Source organism: Erpetoichthys calabaricus, chromosome 1, assembly GCF_900747795.2.
Source record: "Erpetoichthys calabaricus chromosome 1, fErpCal1.3, whole genome shotgun sequence".
NCBI lineage: Eukaryota > Metazoa > Chordata > Cladistia > Polypteriformes > Polypteridae > Erpetoichthys > Erpetoichthys calabaricus.
Genome location: NC_041394.2, coordinates 167173643 through 167199289, shown reverse-complemented (window position 1 = coordinate 167199289; position 25647 = coordinate 167173643). Strand labels below are relative to the sequence as shown.

Here is a 25647-nt window from a genome sequence, read left to right as displayed (position 1 = left end):
GAGGCAGGCGAATTATGTATTAAGATGGGGCTATTAAAATGAAGGAAAAAGGATCTAATTAGCAGTGAAAACTGCTTGCTGATTAGGAAAAGGGTTAGAATGAAAACCTGCAGCCACTGTGGCCCACCAGGACTGGAGTTGGACACCCCTGGTCTAAACCATCCTCACATCTACACATACTGTACACTTAACAAATTCTTCATGGTCCTTCTGCTCAATATAGAATCCATCCTTGTGGTTAAAAAGCTCTATTAGGAAAAAAGAATTCTTATCTAATAAACAGTATGTGTGTAATGAAAATGTGTAGTCATGGCAGAACTATAGGGCAGGGTTAATTGGCCCAAGCTGTTATGAGAATCTGTACATCTAAGACACCTCTGCCCTCCTCTAGTAGAACCTATTTGCTTTAGGTCACTGGTCAGGCAGATTATAGTGCATAACTCTATGATTCATTTATTCCTGATATTTCTTCGCAGCTGAATTTACTGCATGATGAGCTTGCTAGACGGCTGGCTGACAGCATGGTTTTTCCCATGGTACAGTTCAGGGAGAAAGACCTAACAGGTAGGAGATTGTGGAGTTATTTCTGGACTCTTCTAAACTCATAGCATCAGTGTTGTGATTTTTACAGGTTGTTTGTTTGTCTTGTTTAGAAATCGGCACACTGAAGGAAATTTACAGCATTGCTAGTGAAGGTAAACATGGTGGGGGTGGGGAGTGTTGGTCTGTGGAAAGAGAAGATTGCAGGGTCTTACCTGAATTGAATACTGTGCAAGTGTACAAAAGGACAATGTTATTCAATGGGCTGGAATGTAGGTGATTCTGGGATGAGTTGCAATTTAAGCTATTTAAGTTGGGGAAATGTGTGATTTTTTTTTTTTCTTGACTCCAGTAAAAGATTTCATGTTAATGCAGGGCATTAGAAACCTTTAAGTTAGGAATTGGTATTTGTGTTCTCTGATTCAAATGCAGTGCACTCTGACTGATATTTGTGGTAGCACTGGCTACTACAAGTTTGGAGGGTAGGGCACTGGGGCTTTAAGTATGGACTGAAAGTGATGAAATGTCTGATGAATAACTGTGTGTTTAACCCCTTAGAGCATGATTCAGCAATGGCCAAGTACAGCAGACTTCCTAAAAAGCGAGAAAGTGAGAAGGTAAGCAGCAGTAGGGCATTGGAAAATAGAAAGGAATGCCTCATGAATGGGAAACTAGAATGGTTCCTCAGTGACAAAGTGAAACTGTGCTGTGCTGGGTTTTACTTTTTGTAGTTGGTTGTTTTTTTGGGAGGATGTCTTTGGTACCACAGTTTACTCAAACTTTTTGTTGGTAAAAAAATATCCAAATACCCAGCAAACACTTTTTGTCCCTCTGCCTCACTGGCCTCTCATTTACTTTGCAGCTAAAGGCAGAGGTAATTAGTGAAGTTGCTTATACTCGACGTAAACAACACCAGGCTTCCATGCAATATTACTGTGCTTTAAATGCTCTACAGCACCGCAAGAAGGTGGCCATGTTGGAGCCCATGCTGGGATATATGCACGCACAGGTGAGCTTGCTTTCTGAGTTGCTGTGTGAAAAGAGAGTCACTGTAGTATATGTGATGGAGTAGTGTGTGCGTGCATCCGTGCACACACTTGGATGAAGAATGATGGGCGTTATGTGAGTAATGGTGCTATGCATATGAAACTCTCTTCCTTTCTGACTTGTTATAGATGGCCTTTTTTCACAAGAGCCTGGACATGATGTCACACAAGGTGGCAGACTTTTTGTCATCTGTGGAGCAAATGTCACAGAGGTAGATTGCAATTAGTTGGTTTCTGAGTAATGTATATGGAGCTGTGGTAATAGGTTTTCTGTCCATTCCCATCATTGGTTTCTAGTATCCAGGTCCAGTTGGATGCCGAAACAGAAGCAATGCGTCAGTCCCAACAGGAACTTCTGTCAGTGGATGACACAGTCTACATGCCAGATCAGGATGCTTGCAGCCCTTTGGTTAACAGAAGTTTGGTTCAGCGTGCTGGCTACTTAAACATTAGAAGGTAGTAAACTGGCACAAGAGACTGCTGAGAATTTTGCTACTAAATGTGTGGTAATCTTTTCTGTACCTTCTCAGCAAGACCGGTTTGGTGACCACCTCTTGGGACAGGCTGTATTTCTTCACCCAGGGAGGCAACCTAATGTGTCAGCCACGGGGTGCTGTGGCTGGGGGCTTGGTCATGGATCTGGATAACAGTTCAGTGATGGCAGTGGACTGTGAGGACCGACGCTACTGCTTCCAGATTACCACACCAAATGGCAAAATGTATGCTTTATTAAAATTCTCTTCTCTTGAGATTTGTGTAAGTTAAAAGTAGTGGTTTAGGGAGATCTGGTTTCCTTACAGTCTGAGGTATGATGGTTAGATTTGAGTCAAATTGGATTGCTTTTGTTCTGATTGGTAGGAGTGTTTAATTGGAATTTATAAATTTTGAGGAGTATGTTACAAGGCAGTTGGGACAAAACAAACTGAGGTGTTAGTTTGATTGCTTAAAAATGTGAGAGTGAAACGTGGAGTATGTCTACATGTGTTATTGTTTTGATACCTGCATTGCCAAATTCTGAATTATTTTTTCTTTTTAGCTGTATTACCTTGCAGGCAGAGAGTAAACGTGATTATGAGGAGGTTTGTATTTTTAGTTATTAGTCCTGTACTGAGATACTGTATGCCACTTTATGAGATATGTTAGATTTCACTGTAGCATCTGGCAAATTCAGATAGTCTGCTCATATGAGTGATTCTTTGTCTTTCCTGTTGTATTCCTAGTGGATCTGTACTTTGAACAACATTTCAAGGCAAATCTATTTGACTGACAACCCTGAGGTAGGTGTTATCTACCTTTCTTTTTTTTTCTGCTGTATGTGCATAATTTTGGTGTTTTGTCTGTCCAGCTGTACATTTCTGTGTCCAACTGTCCGTTAAGATATCTGTTAAATCTGTTCATCCTATGCTGCACACTTTTGTTCATTTCCATTAGTAGTCTTGGGGCATGCACTTTCAGCTGCCTTCTGCAACCTGTTCCTGCAGTGTCTTCCTGTTTGGTTCTCTGTGTGCCTAGACTGTTGTAGTGACAGTGTCATAGCTGGTAAGAAAAGCTGAAGGTGCTGCCCCCTTGCACCACTACCTGGGGCAGCGTTACTTTGTTTGAAATTTTAATCTTTTTTTTTTTTTTTTTTTTTTTAAAAACTGTACTAAATAGGTTTGAATAGTCCTCCACCCATTACTGCCTCACTTTGTTCTCTTTGTCCAGGCAGTTGCCATTCGTCTTAACCAGACAGCATTGCAGGCAGTTACTCCGATCATTAGCTTTGAGAAGAAGCATGAGAGCTATGGCCCCAACAGGTATTGAAACTGGGTAAAAGCCCAGTATGTATTGGGCAGAGTAAAAAAAAAAAAAAAAAATCTATGGGTATTTCACGAAGCATGCATATGAAGAATGTCTCTTGCTAATAAGCCTTATTTTACAATCAAGGCTCAATTAGTTCCTTGAATGCAAAGTGTCTCTTGATAAGTCAAGATAAGTTTAAGCAATTCACAATTCTGTGTGCAGTCCTGGTATGTAAACAGCCTTAAGAAACAACATTAAAAAATATGTCAGGTCTCAAAAAGAGACCATGGAGAGTGCAACATAACTTTAAGTGTGTATTTTGAGATAGCTTGAAAGAATTTAGAATTTTGATTGTTGTAAAACAGAATAATATAACAGACATTTGGCATCTTTCCAGGAGCGGAACAAAAAATATTTGATCTTTTATAGCACAACCATGTAACCTGCAATGAATAACACTACCATGTAATCTCTCTCTCTTTTCAAAGCAATCTGTAGCAGACTGCTGCCTAAGTACGTTATGGTTCTGATTTTGTGTCTTACATAAATACATGCTATTGCAATTTTTCCAGAAAAAAGTCCTTTAAGTTGCCCAGTCTGATTTTTAAATTTTAGTCTGTGAATGTTACATTTCAAACACTTAAAACAATTATGTGTTAGGTAGCAATGTGAAGTGCATTTTGCAGCAAGTAAAGTTACAAAAATGAACATACATCAGAATTACTAAAATATACATTTCTATGCAAACATATATTGTGCATTTGGTAACCAAAATGAAAGTTGCAGAGCAATGGGGACAAATGGAGCAATAATTTTAAATGAGTTCAGCATAGCTTCCAACACATTATTTTGTAGCAAACCTGTCGGATTGTTTTTAAACAATAGTGTAATTAAGAATGCAGCAACCTTAATTATGCTATAAAAAATGGTGATGAATGACGACCTTTAAATCTTGTATATTCTTGAATTTTCAATGAATAGTCAAACACTATAAGCTAAACTATTTTGTACGGAGCATCTAAGATTATTTGAATGCAGCAGTATTGCATATGCTAAAAAAGGATCCTCTGAACCTCTCTCTGTGGTTTTGTTTCTCATTTTAAAGTGAGTTTCATGAACTCAGTCCACAGCAATATTGTAATCTTCATCTTTGGCCTGATATGGATCAGGCAGTAAGATGATGCAAGTTGTCTCAGTTATTAAACAAAACTTGCCCTAATCATTTTTGCTGGAACAGGCCCCAGCTGAAGTCAGCCTTGCTTGTCAAAAAAATTAAAGGAACACTTTGAAAACACATCAGATCTCAATGGGGGGGGGGGGGGGGGATGCTGACGGAGATCTATGCTGATATGGACTGTAATGTGTTCGGAACGAAAGGATACCACATTATTAGATGGAAATGAAAATTATCAACCTAAAGAGGGCTGAATTCAAAGACATCCCAAAAATCAAAGTGAAAAAAATGATGTGGCAGGCTAGTCCATTTTGCTGAAATTTCATTGCAGCAACTCCAAATCGCACTCAGTAGTTTGTATGGCCCCCATGTGCTTGTATGCATGCCTGACAACATTGGGGCATGCCCCTAATGGGACGACGGATGGTGTCCTAGGGGATCTCCTCCCAAATCTGGACCAGGGCATCACTGATCTTCTGGACAGTCTGAGGTGCATTCTGGCGGCATCAGATGGACTGAAACATAATGTCCCAGAGGTGTTCTATTGGATTTAGATCAGGCGACCGTGGGGGCTAGTCAGTGGTATCCATTCCTTCATCCTCCAGGAACTGCCTGCATACTCTCGCCACATGAGGCCGGGTATTGTCGTGCACCAGGATCCACTGCACCAGCATGTGTGTATGTATATAATGTGTGTGTGTGTGTGTGTATATATAATATATATATATATGTACGTACATATACATATATATATATATATGTATGTATATGTATATACAGTATATGTATGTGTGTGTGTAATATATATGTATATATGTATATATGTATGTATATATGTATATATATATATATGTATGTATGTGTGTGGATGTGTATATACAGTGGTGTGAAAAACTATTTGCCCCCTTCCTGATTTCTTATTCTTTTGCATGTTTGTCACACAAAATGTTTCTGATCATCAAACACATTTAACCATTAGTCAAATATAACACAAGTAAACACAAAATGCAGTTTGTAAATGGTGGTTTTTATTATTTAGGGAGAAAAAAAAATCCAAACCTACATGGCCCTGTGTGAAAAAGTAATTGCCCCCTGAACCTAATAACTGGTTGGGCCACCCTTAGCAGCAATAACTGCAATCAAGCGTTTGCGATAACTTGCAATGAGTCTTTTACAGCGCTCTGGAGGAATTTTGGCCCACTCATCTTTGCAAAATTGTTGTAATTCAGCTTTATTTGAGGGTTTTCTAGCATGAACCGCCTTTTTAAGGTCATGCCATAGCATCTCAATTGGATTCAGGTCAGGACTTTGACTAGGCCACTCCAAAGTCTTCATTTTGTTTTTCTTCAGCCATTCAGAGGTGGATTTGCTGGTGTGTTTTGGGTCATTGTCCTGTTGCAGCACCCATGATCGCTTCAGCTTGAGTTGACGAACAGATGGCCGGACATTCTCCTTCAGGATTTTTTGGTAGACAGTAGAATTCATGGTTCCATCTATCACAGCAAGCCTTCCAGGTCCTGAAGCAGCAAAACAACCCCAGACCATCACACTACCACCACCATATTTTACTGTTGGTATGATGTTCTTTTTCTGAAATGCTGTGTTCCTTTTACGCCAGATGTAATGGGACATTTGCCTTCCAAAAAGTTCAACTTTTGACTCATCAGTCCACAAGGTATTTTCCCAAAAGTCTTGGCAATCATTGAGATGTTTCTTAGCAAAATTGAGACGAGCCCTAATGTTCTTTTTGCTTAACAGTGGTTTGCGTCTTGGAAATCTGCCATGCAGGCCGTTTTTGCCCAGTCTCTTTCTTATGGTGGAGTCGTGAACACTGACCTTAATTGAGGCAAGTGAGGCCTGCAGTTCTTTAGACGTTGTCCTGGGGTCTTTTGTGACCTCTCGGATGAGTCGTCTCTGCGCTCTTGGGGTAATTTTGGTCGGCCGGCCACTCCTGGAAAGGTTCACCACTGTTCCATGTTTTTGCCATTTGTGGATAATGGCTCTCACTGTGGTTCGCTGGAGTCCCAAAGCTTTAGAAATGGCTTTATAACCTTTACCAGACTGATAGATCTCAATTACTTCTGTTCTCATTTGTTCCTGAATTTCTTTGGATCTTGGCACGATGTCTAGCTTTTGAGGTGCTTTTGGTCTACTTCTCTGTGTCAGGCAGCTCCTATTTAAGTGATTTCTTGATTGAAACAGGTGTGGCAGTAATCAGGCCTGGGGGTGGCTACGGAAATTGAACTCAGATGTGATACACCACAGTTAGGTTATTTTTTAACAAGGGGGCAATTACTTTTTCACACAGGGCCATGTAGGTTTGGATTTTTTTTCTCCCTAAATAATAAAAACCATCATTTAAAAACTGCATTTTGTGTTTACTTGTGTTATATTTGACTAATGGTTAAATGTGTTTGATGATCAGAAACATTTTGTGTGACAAACATGCAAAAGAATAAGAAATCAGGAAGGGGGCAAATAGTTTTTCACACCACTGTAAATATTTTATTAATATAATGAGAGAGAGAATAAACATTTTTAAAAGTGAGATTTACACACTAAGTGTGCTTCGTGGAATACCCAGCCTGATGTTCAGTCTATTTTAATGTTCTGTAAATGTTTGTCATTGTTTACTTCCCAATATTTACAATTCACTTACATTAATATAGATTTACTTGGCTGTTTTATTCATGAAAATAATTTTGATGAGAATTAACTATTAAGCCCAACATAGCTCATCAGTGTCTTAACTGTCAAATTGAGAACTGAAAGTTCAAATACCAGCTACACTGCTTGGTAGGGCTTGTGACCCTGCTTTCAAACCAACTTCATTGGTATTTATTTAATGCCATCTATTATATTCAAGTGTTAATTTGGATAAGTATATAATTTTTGCTTTAATCTCTTTACTAATTTAATACAACATATTTTACTTCTAAGAATGACTGGCTAAATAATTTTACATAGTATGAATTATATGTAAATAGATAAAGGCTTCAACTCTGTGTACTTTAAAGTACTTTAACATGTTCCTTATTCATCAAACCTGAATTAAATGTAAACATTTTTTTAAGAATTATTTTTTAAGGAAGTACATGCCAAATTGCATTCTTGTTATATTAAGTATGCATGCTCTCATAATGGAGGAAAATATTGTTTATCTGCTCTGTTTAGTTGAGTGGCATAATACTAAGAGCACTAACAAACTGTTTACACAGTGAAGCATATTGACTAAGGCTGAAAAGCAGACCAACCCAACAGGTACAGTGTGTATTAGTGTTTCTTAAAATTTCTGAACTTTGATGTGGGCACATTAGCTTCTTCAGCTAAGTGCCTTGACAATGAGAGAGGTCCTTTTATAAATATATTATTATACTGTAGAATGATACAACTCGTCGAGTCTTCTAGTAACTTTACTGTGGACCTCTTGTAGAATTATTTTTGTTTTTACTCATTCGACACAGTGTACTACACAAGTCAAGGTTTGTACAGATGTGGGTGTGGGTTCAGTCCTACAGTTTTCAGCAGGGTCTGAGATAGAAAGCAACATTTTTAATTAAAGAAAAAAGACATCCTCAACTAGGACAAGTTTAATAAAAACGTTTGACTCCCTAATCGGGCAGGAAAAAATGTTGACTATCTGCGTCATTTATTACTTTTCAGCTAATGCTTGAACAGGGAGAATTCTTCTACAGCATGCTCAGAATAGTCAGAGAAACAAAGGATAGAGGTTAATTTTAGAAACTATTGATGTATATACAGTGTCAAGCAATGTATTCATTTTACACTGCCTGGTTCGTTGGTTTACACCCAAATGACTACAAAATGTTACTTTTTTTTTTTTTTTTTTAATATATACCCTTTACTTTAATCCACCATTCTTGAAATTTCTTTGTGTATAACTGTCTGGTTGAATACTGGACATATGATCTTTTAGTCATCTTTCAGTACATTTTGTTCAATTGAACAACAGTGACCAAAATGTTAATCTTTATCTGGTTTCCTGATAGGCCTGAACAGGTTTCTAACATGTATTAACCCTTTTATACTATTTCTTTAAGATGAGTGCTATATTTTAATATGGAAAGCATATAAAAACACTTTATTTTAAATAAGTTTGTTACCCTGAAGTCTAATTTTTCTTCCACATTCCCCAACAAGCCCCACTTCAACTCTGAGGTTGATCTGGTGTTCCTACTTTAACTCTGTTTCTAATTTGTGTAAATTATGTTTGTATCAAAGACCAAATATGCCCCCCCTTTAAGACTAGAAAGAAGTAAGGATCCCTGGCCAGCCGAATTTGGGGAAAAAACAAAATCCGTGTAAGTCATTAATACCTGAAATAATCGCTAAAATCAATGCCCATAAACATGGAAAATCAAACAATAACATGTAAATACATGCTTTTCTCTATAAATCAGATTTGTGTAACTTGACCTCCTAGCTTCTACGTGTGATGATCAAACATTGTCAACAATTAGTTGATTTTCTTCTTATCCAAAGCTATTTTACTTCATGAAAATGTAACTAGCACCAAATTTCATCTACAATCAGACTATTTAATAGTATAATTCGTGATGATACAGACAGCAAAAGTATTTAAAAACTTCAAATGTATCTAGTTTATATGGCCATTGAGGTGTCAAACAATGATCAGAGAAGAGTCCTTCCATGAACAATATCCTGATACTCTCGTCCACAAAGTTGCCCTTGTTTACATCCACCTGTGGTCTTCAGTGATGTTATCACCTTTGTTTCATAAAGCAATACGTCTATCTTACTGAAAGTAAGTGTCAATCCTCCCTTTGGAAGATGCCCAAACTACTCTCATTAATGCAAGCCACGGGCTTATGTCAAGGTCACATTAAAATTGCAAGGGTTGTACCCAAGCTTCTTATTGATGTTAAATTATTCTGTCTTCAGCTGGCATCCTTGGTTTGTATTTGGGCATTGCAATTCAAAAACTGTACACTCGTTACTCTATGCATAAAGCATTCCATCTTTGTTATGGCAAATTATTACTGTTTTCTATCTTCTATATTCCTTATGCCCAAGAAGCCATAATATTATTTGTCCTGTAATGCCACCAGCTACCTCCGATTATATGGCCCCAAGTACACCAGTTCCTAAAAACACTGTTAGTGCTATCCCACAAATTTAATTTCCCTTTTACCTTGTTCTACAAACTTTTGTAGTATATCCTTTATCTAATTTAGCATGTTTAACCATAACACCCACTATCATACAATTTGTGTCCTAATGTTGTCTCTGATCCTAATACAAAGTTCCTAATGCAGTACAGTAATCCCTCCTCGATCGCGGGGGTTGCGTTCCAGAACCCTTCGCGGAAGGTGAAAATCCGCGAAGTAGAAACCATATGTTTATATGGTTATTTTTATATTGTCATGCTTGGGTCACAGATTTGCACAGAAACACAGGAGGTTGTAGAGAGACAGGAACGTTATTCAAACACTGCAAACAAACATTTGTCTCTTTTTCAAAAGTTTAAACTGTGCTCCATGACAAGACAGAGATGACAGTTCCGTCTCACAATTAAAAGAATGCAAACATATCTTCCTCTTCAAAGGAGTGCGCGTCAGGAGCAGAGAATGTCAGAGAGAGAGAGAGAGAGACAGATAAAAACAAACAATCAAAAATCAATACGTGCCCTTTGAGCTTTTAAGTATGCGAAGCACCATGCAGCATGTCGCTTCACGAAGCAGCTGCACAGAAGGGAGCAACGTGAAGGTAATCTTTCAGCATTTTTAGACGAGCATCCGTATCGTCTAGGTGTGCGAACAGCCCCCCTGCTCACACCCCCTCCGTCAGGAGCAGAGAATGTCAGAGCAAGAGAGAGAAAAGTAAAAATCAAAAATCAATATGTGCTGCTTGATCTTTTAAGTATGCGAAGCACCGTGCAGGAAGCATATTGCTTGATAAAGCAGCCATATGTAAGCCCAGCAAAGAAGAGAACAATGTGAAGGTAATCTTTCAGCGTTTTTTGAGGAGCGGCCGTATCCTCTAGGGGTGCGAAGAGCCCCCGTGCTCACAATATATTTGAGGAGTTTTATTTAATACGTAGTACGTGCTCTGGTTGGGTAGCTTCTCAGCCATCTGCCAATAGCGTCCCTTGTATGAAATCAACTGGGCAAACCAACTGAGGAAGCATGTACCAGAAATTAAAAGACCCATTGTCCGCAGAAATCCGCGAACCAGGAAAAAATCCGTGATATATATTTAAATATGCTTGCATATAAAATCCGCGATAGTGAAGCCACAAAAGTCGAAGCGCGATATAGCAAGGGATTACTGTAATATTGACATTTGCTCCATCCTTCTGTATTAACGTTAAACGAATGAAATCCACATCCATCATGAAAAACAATAGTCGCTTAAACAAAAGGTGCATTTTGCTTGTTTCAAGAGTTTTCTAGTTTATACTTTCACCTTTATATTAATAGATTTGAACATTTTGTCATGAGTGTGTCTATTCCCAAATCACTTGTTGTTTACCATCTCTTAAATTTACTACCATCCTTCACAGTCAACAAATTTCCCTTTCTGTTAAACTCTTAAGCATTATTGGTTATTGATTATAACTTAAGTTAAACTGACTTTAATGGGTAGTGTTTTGTTATGCTAATTTGATGGTAATCACTAATGTAATAAATATAATAGTCCTATGTTAAATTATGATTGGTCCAAATTACATAAAAACATTAATCATTAAAGTTGATTGGTCTTTTCTCACCAAGCATCAATAGGCTTATTAAAAACATCTATCCAAAAGTATTTACTCTTACATATTGCATTTACTCTAAGTGCAGACCATGTTATGCCAATGTCATTTTTCCAAACTGTTCAGTTATATTATCCCAGATGCTATACAGGTTAGACACAAAACAATTTAAATTCATAATAAATACATGTTGCTAATGAAAAAGAGTTAATTTCCCTTGCTGTGCTGGTAGAGCTTTTTCTCCTATACATTCCATAGCTACATGGTTTTAAATTTTCCTTGAAAAGAAGTTTCTGCAGAAGAATAAATTAGGGTGTGATTCCGATTCATAAGGCAAGAAGAATTCAAGTACTTGGCCAACAACTGCTATAAAATTCCAAACAATTTGACAAATTGTAAGGCAAATCAAGGACCGTTAAACTGTCCTTACCCTGAAGTAAAGGATATCAATATCTGGAACTCATGATCTGAGGAATGAGGCTCTGGTCTGGATGCCATGCAGGCTGCTCTCTACGATTCTGGACCCACGGTGTTCTTTTGGTATCAGCGTTCACTAACACAGTTGAGTTGTTAACAGCAGGAACCTATGATCCCTTGAACTTGAATGGGAACATTGTCCAGTAGTCAATTGGTTGATGGCCTGGTCCATTGCCTTCATCCCCTCTCTGGTTAGACTTGTTTCTCCTTAGAGTCAGATAATCTGTTTGTCTGCAGACCTTTATCACAGCCCAGTCTCTGGGTTCAGATTCTAGTGCTGTTTTTTCAAATGTGCTAGGAAAGGCAGCTTTTACCTGCAGGTGTAAAGACTTAAGAATTTTGTTTTATATTCGTCAATATTGCAATACTTAATATGTAATTTTTGAATGTTACTTACGGATCCCAAAATAATAGTTCATAAGGTGTTAGGCCTGCTTTGGTGGGGAGTACACCTTATCAAACATAATGCTAGCAGTAAAGCAGATGGTAATTTTATCTTGTCTCTGCTTGTCTCATGGCCAATTTGTTTTTAATTGCCAAAAATAAATTCTGCAGGTGGTAAGCATAATGCTTAAGTTTACATTCATTGTATCCATTATGTCCAAAACAAATCCCTCAGAAATTTTTCTCTATAGTTGTCTAGTTTGGCCATTGTTGTGGACTCCACTCAATTAAAAGCATATTCATCATAGCATGTATGTTATCAAAATATAAAATTAAAGTCGGTTTTATAAATATCACTGATATGCTAGGAACATGAGCCAAAATAAGTGTTTCTGTTTTATTGCTGTCCTCTCCATGTGGGGTTGCAGAAGAAAAGCCCTTTTAGCAAATTTATTTTACATGGAAATCGGGACATACACCAAAACACTTTGGAACAGACTCACTTTATTTGAGATCTGTTATATGGTAAGGTATATTATGTTCAGGCTGAAATGCAAAAATAAATTACCGTGAATATAAAAATTCTACACACCCCTGCCAAAATTGTGAAATAAAAAATGAAACCAAACTAAATCCTGTCAGAACTTATTCTGCTTAATTTGCTTTATGGCAAAATTGCAGTCTATACAAAAAGTGAAAAAAAACCAGAAACTGTTTATTGAAAATTGGTCAGGGAGGCCACCAAGAGACCTTCAGCACCATTAAAGGAGCTGCAAGATTTCCTGACAAGTACTGGTTGGTGTCTACATATGACAACAATAAGTTGTATTCTTCATATGTCTGGGTTGTGGGATAGGGTAACAAGATGAAAACCTTTTCCCACAAAGAAAAACATTCTAGCCCAACTAAACTTTACAAAAAGGAATACGCAGTCTCCCGCAACCATGTGGAAAAATGTATTATGGTCTGACAAGATTAAAGTTGGACTATTTGGCTGTAATTCCAAAACATACACATTGAAGCATGGTGGAGGCAGTGTCATGCTTTGGGGCTGTTTTTCTTTAGCTGGAACTGGGGCTTTTTTTAAGATGGATAAAATCATGAATTGCTCCAAGTATCTATTTTGGCACAAAACCAAGCTTCTGTTAGGAAGCTGAAAATGAAGAGAAACTTCACCTTTAAGCATCGCAGTGATGCAAAGCATACATCAGAATCAGCAAATCAATGGCTGCATCAAAGAAGGATCAATGTTTTGAAATGCAAACATTTATCAAATGGCTCATATTAGGAACATGGTCCGGATTGGCTCAAAAATAGCATAGTGATGCAAATTTGGTATGACTCCTATAAGTAGAAGTAAAAGCATTTTATCAATGTTCCTAACTTAGTAAACTACTTCTGATTTCACCAGGGATGAGGAGAGCTTGTGGGATGACCTAACTCTGCCAGAAGATAATGTTCAGGCAGAGAGTGACATACACATACCAGGAAAGGCTGTATGTTGTGGAACCCTGAACATCAATAATATTTGTAACAAATTTTCTGTGTTACTTATCTATACGGAAAATCCACTGTCAGCCTCAATGAAAGTTTTATGTGTAAAATGCAGCTTTACAAAAACAATGATTTGTGTAAATGTCACAACCAACTATTTCTCGAATTTTGTACCAAACTTTGAACATCCTTACAATGCATGAGGGAATACACAGTATAATACTTTTCCCCACCACTCCATGTGGGGAAATGTTAAAGAACTATTGACACCCTTAAACCAGCCCCCAGTCCTCTTGAAATTGTACCACCATGCCTCTTAGTGGAAGCCTTTGATGTTTTGGGTCCATCTTTACTAGCCATTATCAAGGATTCTATTAGTGCGGGGGTTGTGCTGTCATTTTTTAAACATGCTGCAGTGTGTCCTGGTCTAAAAAAGGCAGAATTAGATCCTGGAGTTTTAGCAAATTTTTGCCCGATTTCCCAATTGCCATTTCTAGCTAAAATATTAGAAAGAATTATTTATAATCAATTGGTTGATCACCTTAACTCCAATAATTTATTTGAGATCTACCAATCTGGCTTTAGGCGTTATCATGGTGTTGAGACAGCCCTCCTTAAAGTATTCAGTGACATCTCTATTATTCCTGACTCAGGTGGCGCTGCAGTCCTTGTCCTCTTGGACCTGACTGCTGCCTTTGACACTATTGACCACGAGATATTGCTGTTGCGGCTTTAACATCTGCTGTTCGGGGCTGCTCTTAACTGGTTCAGGTCATATCTAACTGGTAGACACTTTTCAGTGACTTTAAATTCCTCTTTTTCGTCTACTGCTCCTCTTAAATGTAGTGTTCCTCAGGGATCCATTTTGAGTCCTATCTTATTCTCTATATGTCTTCACCCTATTGGAGCTATTTTTAGGAAATTTAACATTGCTTTTCACTGCTATGCTGATGATACACAGATTTATATTCCCGTCTGCAACTCTTTAATGAATCAACTGCACAACTGTCTTTCTGAAAAGATCCTGGATGGCTAATAATTTTCTTGATCTGAATCAAAATAAAACGGAGGTGCTTATAGTGGGTCCATCAGCTAAAGCCCAAATTGGTCTTCGACTTCTCAGCTCTTTCTCTGTCTTTTGCAAACCTCAGGTCCGCAATCTAGGTGTTATCTTTGACAGTAACCTCTCTTCTGAGAAACAAGTTAATTCTGTAGGCAAGAGTTGCTTTTTCCAGCTTCGTCTGTTAGGTAAGATCAATACTTTTTTATCTTCTAGGGATCTTGAGAAAGCTACTCATGCTTTTATCTTTTCTCACCTTGATTACTGCAACTCACTGTATTCTGGGATTATCAAATCCCAGATACGCAGGTTACAGTTGGTCCAGAATGCTGCCGCTCGCTTTCTGGTTGGGGCAAGAAAGTATGACTCAGTTTCTCCAATATTAGCTTCTTTACACTGGCTGCCTGTCAGTTTTCGAATTGATGTTAAAATCTTGTTGCTAGTTTTTAAATCTTTACATGGGCTTGCTTCTACATATTTATCCGAATTCTGTGTTTTACACCAGCCAGCCAGAATGCTTAGATCTTCTGGTTAGTTGTCTCTTGTTGTCCCTCGTACCAAGTGTAAAACTAAGGGGGACAGGGCTTTTGCAGCTGCTGCTCCTCGCCTGTGGAACTCTTTACCTCATCCCATAAAGGAGTCGTCTACAATTGAACTGTTTAAAACTAGATTAAAGACTCATTTCTATTCACTTGCATTCTGTAACCTTCAGTAATACTGATGGTTTCCTCATTGTGATTATGTAACATTACTTCTATTTATTGTTTATTTTATTTATGTTCATTTATTTTATTTCTATTTGTTATTCATGTTAATTGTATGTTTTTCTTTAATTCTATTATTGTAAAGCACTTTAGCCACAGCATTGCAATGTTGTTTTAAATGTGCTATATAAATAAAGTTGACATTGACATTAAGGCAAGCTGCATTCATGCAAATCGGCACACACATAAAGATCATTGTCCAAAATGTGGATGATCTCACATGTGAATCGCAAGCAATATCATAGTACCAATACATAGGTGATAATGGAAGCATACTGTATTGTATAGCCAGCATATTTTCCCTGAAAATAAGAGGGGCAGGATTGGTGATTGACAGCAAAATGCAATATGTACTGTAGTATTGTATGCTAAACTGTGCATACCTCAAACCCATGCAACATTTACGTTACAGTTTACAAGCCTGGGAAGGTTCATGAGGACATCCTGAGACTCCCGGGGTACTGGATAAATAGACCCTTGCAGGTGATAATGGGAGATCATAGAGAGAGGTACAGCACATCACATTACACTTGCGGAGTGAACACAACTTCTAGTTGTGCTTTTTTTTCATTTTTCAGTATATCTATTACTTTACAAGCCACTTCCCAAAGCCATAATAGCCGGAAGACAATTCTTCTGAAATTACAGCTGTGGATCTACAAAACATCATAATGAGAGTCACTTTACGGCTCTGGCTGCTGTAAAATTGTGACTTTGTTCATTCTCAATTGCAAACTCTTGCTCCTTCCTGGGAGTAAGATTAGGATGCTATATAAATGCTTGTCATGTCCTGTTCTAAGATAAGACAAGTTCTTATCCTAGTCTGACTTTTAGTGCAATTTCTAGGAGCAATACTGAGATGTTTGATAAATATGGGCCCAGGTGTTCCCTCTGTGTTTAAACTAATTTGGTACACAGTTTTCACACTGCATCTCGAGTCCCCATTTGTTGTGTGATTACAAACTTCTCATGAGGTATCTTTTTTTATTGAAATAAATGAACTTCTCATGAAGTGCCTTTTTTATTTGAAATAATTTTGTATGGTGAAGTGGTTTTTGTTGTTTTAAAACATAGCACTGCCCATTTTAACCGTTGTGAAAGAAATAGCCGGACATACAACAAAGGTTTGGGGGAGCTGCCCGTATAGTTCCCCTGGCTGCAAAAGGCTTACATTTGCGTACAATGTGTACAGGTTAGAGTGCAAAACAGAACTGTTAAAATATGGAGGATGAGAGGTTTTTCTAGGTGGTTCACAGAAAGTGACATCCTCGGGGCCGGAACAGGAGGGATTTCTTGTGTTTGGTTAAGTGCACCCCGTCAACGCCTGGCCTGGCATGGAACTGGAGTTTCCTGGTCCCTTTGGTTGACTCCCAAGCGCACATGTGTGACACCGTTTTCTGATCTAATACACCTGTGCTTAATTGTGTATTGGTCAATATATTGTTATGCAATGCATATTAAGGTATACAGGCTTTATATAGTAAAATCAGCCTAATAATTTTTTTCTGTAATGAGAGAATATTTACAGGCTTCAAGTCTTTAGTAAGTTCTGGAATATGTAATGCAGTCCTTTCTTGAACGCTTTCTTGTTCAGTTACAATCTATATCAATATTAACTGAACCACCAACTTTGTAGTTTTAACTAGGAAGTTCTCTGGTTAAAGTTTGAGTAGTTTCTTTATTTGCTTCTCTGTTGTCTGCTCTATTACCATCAAATTAACTAGTTGTAGCTTCATTCACGGTCCAGCAGCACTTAGTTTATCTCTAATCTCTATTTATATCCTGATGCCCAATCACAAATGATGAGCTTTTCTATCTGCTATAGTTTATCAGTTCTCAGCCATCATTGCCTTCAATTTTTTTTACATTTTTTTTTTCTCCCTTGTGATGTATAATACAGCTCAAAGTTTTTTTTCAAGACTGTGTACCACCTTTCTTGGCCAATTTGATTTAACCCATGTCTTTCTCCAGCAGGTTGCAACCAACCTCTGCAGAGCCAGCTCCTGGACGTCTTCAACAGGAACCTGATGAGTCTGCAGAGCTGATCACTGCCGGGACACCCATTCAGTTTGACTTGGTGCTTCCAGCATCAGAGTTTGAAGATCAAAATCGCTGTGGAGCTGGCAGGTGCAAATAAGAATGTTATTGATTTTTGGGCAGAAAGCAGATTAAGTAATTAGTACAGAATATACTGTCCACACTTCTTATTTTTTTCCTTGTGTTATTGATGCATCCTCGTTCTACTTCTCATACATTGCTCTCAAATAAAATCAATCTTAACACTAATCTTTTCAGTCATGCATTTCCACACAGAGGGAAGATCTGTTTTACCATATGCAAATGTACTTGTTTGACTGTGTGGTAAGACGAGGGGGTGTTTTTAATAGTTTAATTTGTGGATTTAGCATAACCTTTTGCACATTTGAAAGTACGTGCCAGATTAATGAACTGATGGCTGCAGTGCAGCTGGAGTAAAAGGGTAATGGGTTAGTGCTGCATTGACTGTACCAACAGCTGTGAAAAAGAGCAGAGTCAAAGGCTGCGAGATTCTGGATTGGTGTTTGTGCTCTCAGCTGCTGAGCAGTGGACTAGGCAAGAGGAGAAGTCATCAGAGCAAACAAGAATAAATGCTTAAGAGCAGCAGCCTCTGATACATGGGCACGGCCACATGGGAGCTGTGGTAACCATCTTGGGGCAGCTAGGATCATGTTTTGGGATCAGGGATGTGTTTGGCTGTATCAGGCTTCCCATTCAAACATTCAAAGACACGATAGATGTATGGGTTCAAGAAGGTGCTTAGGCTGCAGGCAACCTGGGCATCACAGATTGGCCTTCTTGGTGCCAATGACTGTCTTACCTTCCTCTTATATCTTTAGTGCAGGTCTTTTTCAGTCTGAATCCTGTTTCTACATAAAGTGACTAAATGTATTAAACAAGGAAATATATTGAAAGCAAAATGTAAAATATAATGAAATTAGAAAAATAATTGATTTTCTTAAGCTTTGCATAAAGTAAGACATTTGCCAACAATACATTATAAATCAAATAATCCCTTTTTTATTGGTTATGTAATTTAAAAATACCACTTCCACAAATACTAATACCAGTACTAATACTTGTCTGGTTTTGTAAATGGTCTAATCAAATTTTGTTTATAGAAACCAAGATACAGATAGCTGTAAGTAAAAGTGAAATGGGTATAGACAAGGATCATAATCATAAAAAAGGATATGGAAATTATTTTGAACATGAGTTTGTGGTGAAGTTTGTACATGTCTGTGCTGTTTACAACATTCTCCAGTTTTCTGTTGTACAGGCGCACAAACCCCTTTGGAGAGTCTAGCAGTGAAAACACCAGAGAATCTGAAGGTAAGAACCAAACTCTAGGTATCGTCATTTTATACTCTGCATTTTGGTTTAATTCCATTTCATGATTGTTTTTTTTCAGCCACTACACATATTAGGAGCAAACCGCTTAAACAGTAGCAACACTTGAACCTCTCCACTATTTAAACTGTATAGTCTTTGAGTGAGCATGTCGCATAGGGGATTTTTTGCCTTAGCATTTTACCTCTGGCTCTGGAACAGAGAATTCACCAAAGGCACTCTGTGTTTTTCAAGACTCCTTGGTGCTATCTTCACAGACTCTCTTCTACATCAAATGTTTGTGGTACGCTTCCTGGGCTCCATGGAAGTTAAGTCAGACCGAAGCAAAGAGGTCATTTTTGAAGCAATGAGACAGGTGCTTGCTGCCAGGGCCATCCATAACATCTTCCGCATGACAGAGTCTCACTTGGTGGTGACCACTCAGTGCCTCCGGTAAGGCTAGCAGAATACAGTATAATGCTGTGAATAACTGGTGATGTTGGTTACTTAAACTTGATTGCAGGTTTATCCCCTGATGTTGACTTGCTATGTGACCTGTAGCATATTATTCTTCTCCTCTCTCTATTCCAGAAGAGGGTTATTTGTCTCTGGAAATATCGGCTTCTGTTTTGCTGTTAATAGAATATCACAGCCTAAAATAAAGTATTTGATTAAAATGGTCATTGTAAGTATACTATATATGTGTGTATGTATTTCTTAAGAAATGCTTTGTACTTGAGAGCTGTTGTTTATTTAAAAGTACAGTGGCATTTACACTTGCACATTTTTTCATGGCATTGTACAGTACATACTGTATTTGTACCTTCTCTGTATATTTTTAGGAAAATTTAGGAAACTTTTTCATGGATGTTGGGAAAATCCAGAAATTATTCTTAACCCAATTCTTAATTTTGTGTGCAGTGTACTTAAACATGCAATATTCTTTAGTGAAAAAATGATTGTTATAAACTTAATAATAATCCTTGCCTAATAATCACGTATGGTTTGTGCCAGCTTCATCTACAAATCTAAATAACCATCGTAGTGAAGTCGTGCATGCACAGGTTCCAGAAACACATAATTCCAGGATTAAAATAAATTGCAGAATACCTAAGGGTGTGGGCAGTCTCTTGTTGTTGTTTAGGATATTTTAGGAAACTTGGAGCAACAGTACAACATGCTTTTGGATTTTTCAAATGTGGGACTTTTGGCTATCTGGTAGAAGCAAGGCTGCATTCCATAGTAAGTGCAGAAGATTTTGTTGTTAGGTTTGTACTTTTTGAAGTCTCTGCCACGTTAGGAGTATAATGATTTGCTAATGCTGACTTAACAATTCATGTATCAGTGCATTGTAATGTAGAAAGTGAGGCCATCTTTTTATTAGCTAAAGATGAATGCAGCTAGTCTTGTAGACTTTTGTTTGCTTTAGTACTGCCTTTCTCCATCAGAACAGTTGAATTTTTGTGCTAGAGTCACAATGCCCCTACCGGTCCTGTTATAACTGAATAATCATTTTAGGACGAAAGCAGGTGATCCGAAATTCTTGGGTAATAGCTGGGACCAACTTTTAAGTGCATACAAGTATACAAGTAATGAAGTCAGTTTGTGAGGGAACAGATGGTGAGAAGTCAGTTGTTGGGAAAGATCTTGGATGCTAAACAGTGAAGATGGATGAGCTCCAGGCAAAGTAAAGGAGGAAGAGCAGAAAGAAGGAAGGAAAGAGAAGTTTTCTGTTAACAGATTTTGAGTTGCAGGAGAACTAGTAGGGCAGCGTAAGCCCACAGAGAATACGTCGGAGATATTGTGAGGTGGGATGAGAGAATCCCCACTGGGAATATGCTAAGCAAGACGAGAAGTGGGCCAACTCATTGAAAGCCAGCATCAGTAGTAATGTTGGCTGCTGGATTACCACTTTGTTTACCATGACTATCTTAGGCTCCATGAGAGTCCAGGAGCAGAAGTCTTCGCCAACTAGAGCAGAGAAGGGAGCATATTTTTGATATTGATGGGAGAACATGGTCCTAGTGATATCATTACGGGTTGCCTCTTCTGGTGTCTGCATAGCCACAGTGGTGAAGGGCCTCATTTATAAAGCTTGGGGCGCAAGGCAGGAACAAATCCTGGGCAGAGCGCCAACCCACAGCAGGGCACACACCAAGGACAATTTAGGATCACCAATGCACCTAACCTGCATGTCTTTGGACTGTGGGAGGAAACCCATGCAGACACGGGGAGAACATGCAAACTCCACGCAGGGAGAACCTGGGAAGTGAACCCAGGTCTCCCTACTGTGAGGCAGCAGCGCTACCACTGCACCATCCATGATGAATATGATGTACAGTTTATATCAGCTACCTGTCAACCAGTTCCCTAAGAAATGACAACAGCTCAGCAGTATCTCAGGCCAGCTTTACTCCATAATGCCTGCTGCGCTAGAAGGCCTTAACCAACCATTGAAGCACCATATCCAGTTTTTGTATGGTGTGGGTATACATACCAAAAAAATTTACCAATAGAAGGCAGTTTGCAGCATTGAGATTCGTTTATTACCATTCCCGGTTTGACAAACTACTAGGGGGATCAACGATCCATCTGTGTATTGGACATGTCCTGTCATGGTGACCTTTGAAAATTTCTTTAGAGAATTTTTTTTTTACCCCAGTTAACCCATTGTGTATTGAATGACTTTCTGTAAAATTAAATAAAGTAAGCATTTAACTGTTTTTTCTTTCTGAAAATGTTCACTGCAAAAAAATGTTCCAACACTACAAAACATCTGATACAAAGTCGGCACACCTTCAATGCACTTCACTCTATTTTGAAAATCAAAGTGAAAGGTCAACAATAATATCTGAAAGTCTATTTCTGTTGACATATTTATTTGTATTTGTATACTTGCATGATAAGGGAATGTATATTAACTGTTTTCTTCTTTTCCTTTTTTTTTTTTTGTTTTTGAGTGCTTTCTGAAAGGTACTGTATTGAATGAAATAAAAATATTTAAATAATCCTCAACTCTCCTGCTTCTTCAGTCATCTTAAGAACTTAATATTCAGATAGCTTATAGTTCAGAGTGTAAAGTGACAGTCAGACAACATAAGCATTTTGGGGCACCTTCCGGCCATCCCCATATAATTGAAAAAAATTATTTTAAAGAAAACTTGAGTAAAACGCAAAACGAGTCTTTCAGGCCGACTGCCCAAGATGATGGCTCTTCTGCTTATGTCCCGGTGAAGCTGTTAAAATGTCTCCCATGCACATAATAAGCTATTTCAAATGTGATCAGATGTTTAACTTTAACTAGATGACAAAACATTGATTAGTAAGCAGTCTTAGTGAAAAGCAGTGACATCTGGTCTTAAATTGCAGTACCTTTCAGTATAATATGCTATAGAAGTAAACCATGTAAATTACAGAGCTCTTGGTGCCAGCAACACTTCAGCAGTATCTCCTCTTGAGAAATAAGTAAAAAAATGCTTATTTTCTGTGTTCTCTTTTTCCTTTTTTTTTTTCTTTTCAGGTTAGTTGATCCACAAACCCAGGTGACCCGAATGAGTGTAAGTGCACAGATCTTTTTATCATAATTATAGTAATGAACCTGGAGGTAGTTAAGTGCAAGTTTCAAACATGTGGCTGGCTGGAGTTGGTGTCTTAGGACATAAGCTTCTCTGCAGTAATTTTTGATAGAATTTGTCATCCAGATGGTATTGGAAGTGACATGCACTACCCCAAGGGAGGGTTACACAGTAATGTGTGATGGGACCAGACCATAGAAGTAAGGTGCAGTTCCCAGATTAAAGACCTAAATGTGTTACTCGAATATTAAGATTACGTGAGAAGCAAAATTGCAAGATACATTTAACTATAAAGTCTGAACCTTGTGTTGGTTATTACTGTAATATATAGTGGATTGTAGTGGACTGTAGGACAATCTCAATCTCCAGTTTAATGAGATTTCATAAATTTCACAGTTGTACCAACAGGGTAAAATTACAGGTTACTGTGTAAACCAGACCTTGTCTTAGAATAAAATAGGTTGGAAGAATGGATGTAGAACTGCATTATACTGAATTGTAACACAAAGTGGGCTCCAAGGGATCAGGAATTGGGATACTAGGTTCTAGAGTGGAGGAAAATGCAAACTTCTGACAGAATACAGCTGTAAAACGTTCAGAGGTTTGACTCGGTTTTGTTTTTGTGTCTCTAGCTGCAGCTCAGTGACATCACACAGTTTGCTGCACATCAGGAAAACAAGCGGCTAATTGGATTTGTTGCTGTGGGAGCAGACATATCTGAGGGTTTGAGTCAAAAACTACAGTGCTATGTCTTTGAAAGCAACACTGAAGGGGAGAAGGTAGCATACAAAAGCAGTGTTGTGAAATGAATTAATTTGCATTTTGTATCTCTGTCAGTCTGCAACACAGCTCTTATACTCTTTCTGTGGTCAGCTTTTGGGAGAGATTTTTAGTTACTTAGTAGATATTTCCTTGAATGTGTCTGTAGTCCATTTTGTGCCACTAACCTTTAGAACGGTGAATAGTGTAAATCCCAACCAGTATACCTTTTTGCTGCTTAATTCCTCACAAAACATAAGGGCGATGCTGTGGATAAAATAAATTGAATCTTTGTCACCTTTTCAGTTAGAACTTGTTTTAACAGTAAATGACAAAGCTCCTTGCTGTCAACTTTGTGAATTCTCTCACTAATACAAGTATCTCATTTGCAGGTCTGCTATGCAATCAGTCTGGGAAAAGAGATCATTGAGGCTCAGAAGGTAAACACCTTTCTCTCTGTGCCAGTTAATTTAACTAGAAAGCATGGTAGTTTTACTACTGATATGTTGGAAGTTGCTTCTTAGGTAGCAAGCAGTGTGTCCAACAGGGGTGTGAGCTGCTGGGAATGTGCTTTTGTTTTTTTTTTGTTTTTTTTTAATGCAGCTCATAGCTTGAACCTGTGTGTATATATACTGTATACCCCTTCTGTAAAAATGGCAGAAAGACCAAGACAAGAAGTATTGGTATAAGAGCATATATTTAAGCTGCTTTAAAATGCAGCTTTCACACCTAATAAACATTGCGGTATAATCTGTATACATACAAAAGCAGCTGAAGAGAAGCTCACACCTGTGCTGTGGGCTTCAAGCTTTGAAGCATTCTGACAAACCTTCCATATACCAACTTTTTTAGTGAGCTATTTGTGATTGATACCATGTATGATTAGGCTCTCTAAGGCCCCAATATGGCACATTCTTTTTCGGTCTGTGAACAGTCCATCTGTCCTAATTACTTAAGTTCTCCGCCTTAAGGAACTATCCTTATATATGCTGATTTGGCTTACACATCATAATTATCAAATAATTATTTTTCAGTTCTGGTTACAAGCAGTTTTTTTTTTTCTTCTTTATATTAACAACGGCACAGAGAAGACATTAGCATTAGCAAAACAACTGATGGGAGTCCCAGAGCCTTGCTGGAGGTTCTTTGCTGAACAAGGATGATTCTCTACATTGAGGCACTGATTCGGTGCAGTGGAAATTAGGAGACTCGTGGAACGCTTAACAGTTACTTATGAACATATGTTTGATGTGGTGACCTTTGCTTGTACCACCCTAACTGAATCCCGTCCTTTTTCTCTTATAGGACCCGGAGGCTTTGGCTGAGCTGATGAAGACTGTGCCACTCACTAGTGATGGCAAGTTTCTGCTGTTGGAAAACGAGACCCATTGTGATGAACAGGCTGGAGATCCAGTGGGACTAGAGTCTGAGGCATAGAGCCCTTTCTTTTTTTTAATTCTTTTTTTTCTGATGCCGGATATTTTCCCTTTAACTATGGGGGAAACTGAAATTGTTTGCACAGTCCTAACATGGTATCCATACCTAGCATTATAGTGTGTCTGTATTACCCTGGAGGTACTGATCCCATGGCTCGTGTGTGTGCGTGTTTATACTTAAAGGTTTACTTATTGTTCCATCAGCACCTCAGCCCATCCAGATTTTGGAGTGCCACAGTAAGTGACTAAACTGTTTGACCTGTGAAAATTGTTTAAGTCACAAAGGCTGTGATGGGAAAGACCAGCAGAGAACAGAACAGTGTATCTCTGGACACTCTGGTTATTGGGAGGTCCGAACATGTGTTTTCTGCCTATTATTTTACCAGAATTTGTCATGGTTGTTTATAAATGCTGGTGTAGATGAAACTGAGGTGCTAACTGATTCAATAAAATCATTCACTCTAAGGAAACCGGACCATAGAACATTCCACAAAGCTTTTTTTTGTCTTTTTTAACACTTAATAAAGTTTTCTGAAATATGGCACTGTTGATTTGCTTATTTCTTTTGTGTGTTTTACTTAACTATAAATCATTTTTTAGATACTACAAAATCATTCTTTAGTGAGAGGGAAGATAGACCTGAAAAAAATTAATTAAAGCTACAAAGTATGAAATGCTGTGGAGAGTCCCTATCTCTAATCAAGCTCTTGATATGTTGCAGTTTGCCACACTGTTATCAATTTCTTTCAAGATTAATAGACCTTTTTAATTTGCTAGGTGGGTTAAGGCTCTTACTGTCACACCGGAAATTAGAAGATGGATTTAGGTCTGCAAGTTAGTTTGGAATTTTCCCATGGTGTAGACCTTTATAGAAAGTAGATGGACCCTTAAGAAGGTGTATTCTATCATTAATGTCAGATGACATATTTAATTTATCAGAGCAGTTCCTACCCTCAATTCTGTTATAACTGAAATGAAATGGCATTTATGGGTCTAATGTGAACAATTCAAAACTTGCAATTATTCCTTTGTGCATCTTAAGGATGTGGTA

At 38.1% G+C, this 25647-nt stretch overlaps 1 protein-coding gene across 2 annotated transcripts in view; it reads left to right on the top strand.

Moving 5' to 3' along the window:
- Positions 1–25137, top strand: part of appl2 (adaptor protein, phosphotyrosine interaction, PH domain and leucine zipper containing 2) — a 31430-nt gene extending 6293 nt beyond the window's left edge. The window contains exons 5-21 of one of the 2 annotated variants that reach the window (XM_028808282.2): positions 477–564; positions 654–695; positions 1099–1157; positions 1403–1549; positions 1716–1798; positions 1884–2042; positions 2117–2305; positions 2623–2665; positions 2807–2863; positions 3291–3382; positions 17435–17587; positions 18777–18829; positions 19105–19279; positions 22347–22383; positions 23034–23180; positions 23553–23600; positions 24466–25137. In XM_028808282.2, coding sequence (XP_028664115.1) covers positions 477–564; positions 654–695; positions 1099–1157; positions 1403–1549; positions 1716–1798; positions 1884–2042; positions 2117–2305; positions 2623–2665; positions 2807–2863; positions 3291–3382; positions 17435–17587; positions 18777–18829; positions 19105–19279; positions 22347–22383; positions 23034–23180; positions 23553–23600; positions 24466–24597 — 1704 coding nt within the window. In that variant the 3' untranslated portion in view covers positions 24598–25137. Of the gene's footprint in view, positions 1–476; positions 565–653; positions 696–1098; positions 1158–1402; positions 1550–1715; positions 1799–1883; positions 2043–2116; positions 2306–2622; positions 2666–2806; positions 2864–3290; positions 3383–17431; positions 17588–18776; positions 18830–19104; positions 19280–22346; positions 22384–23033; positions 23181–23552; positions 23601–24465 lie in introns of both variants that reach the window. The other variant, XM_028808274.2, reaches the window with a different exon arrangement.
- Positions 25138–25647: the final 510 nt, after the last annotated feature.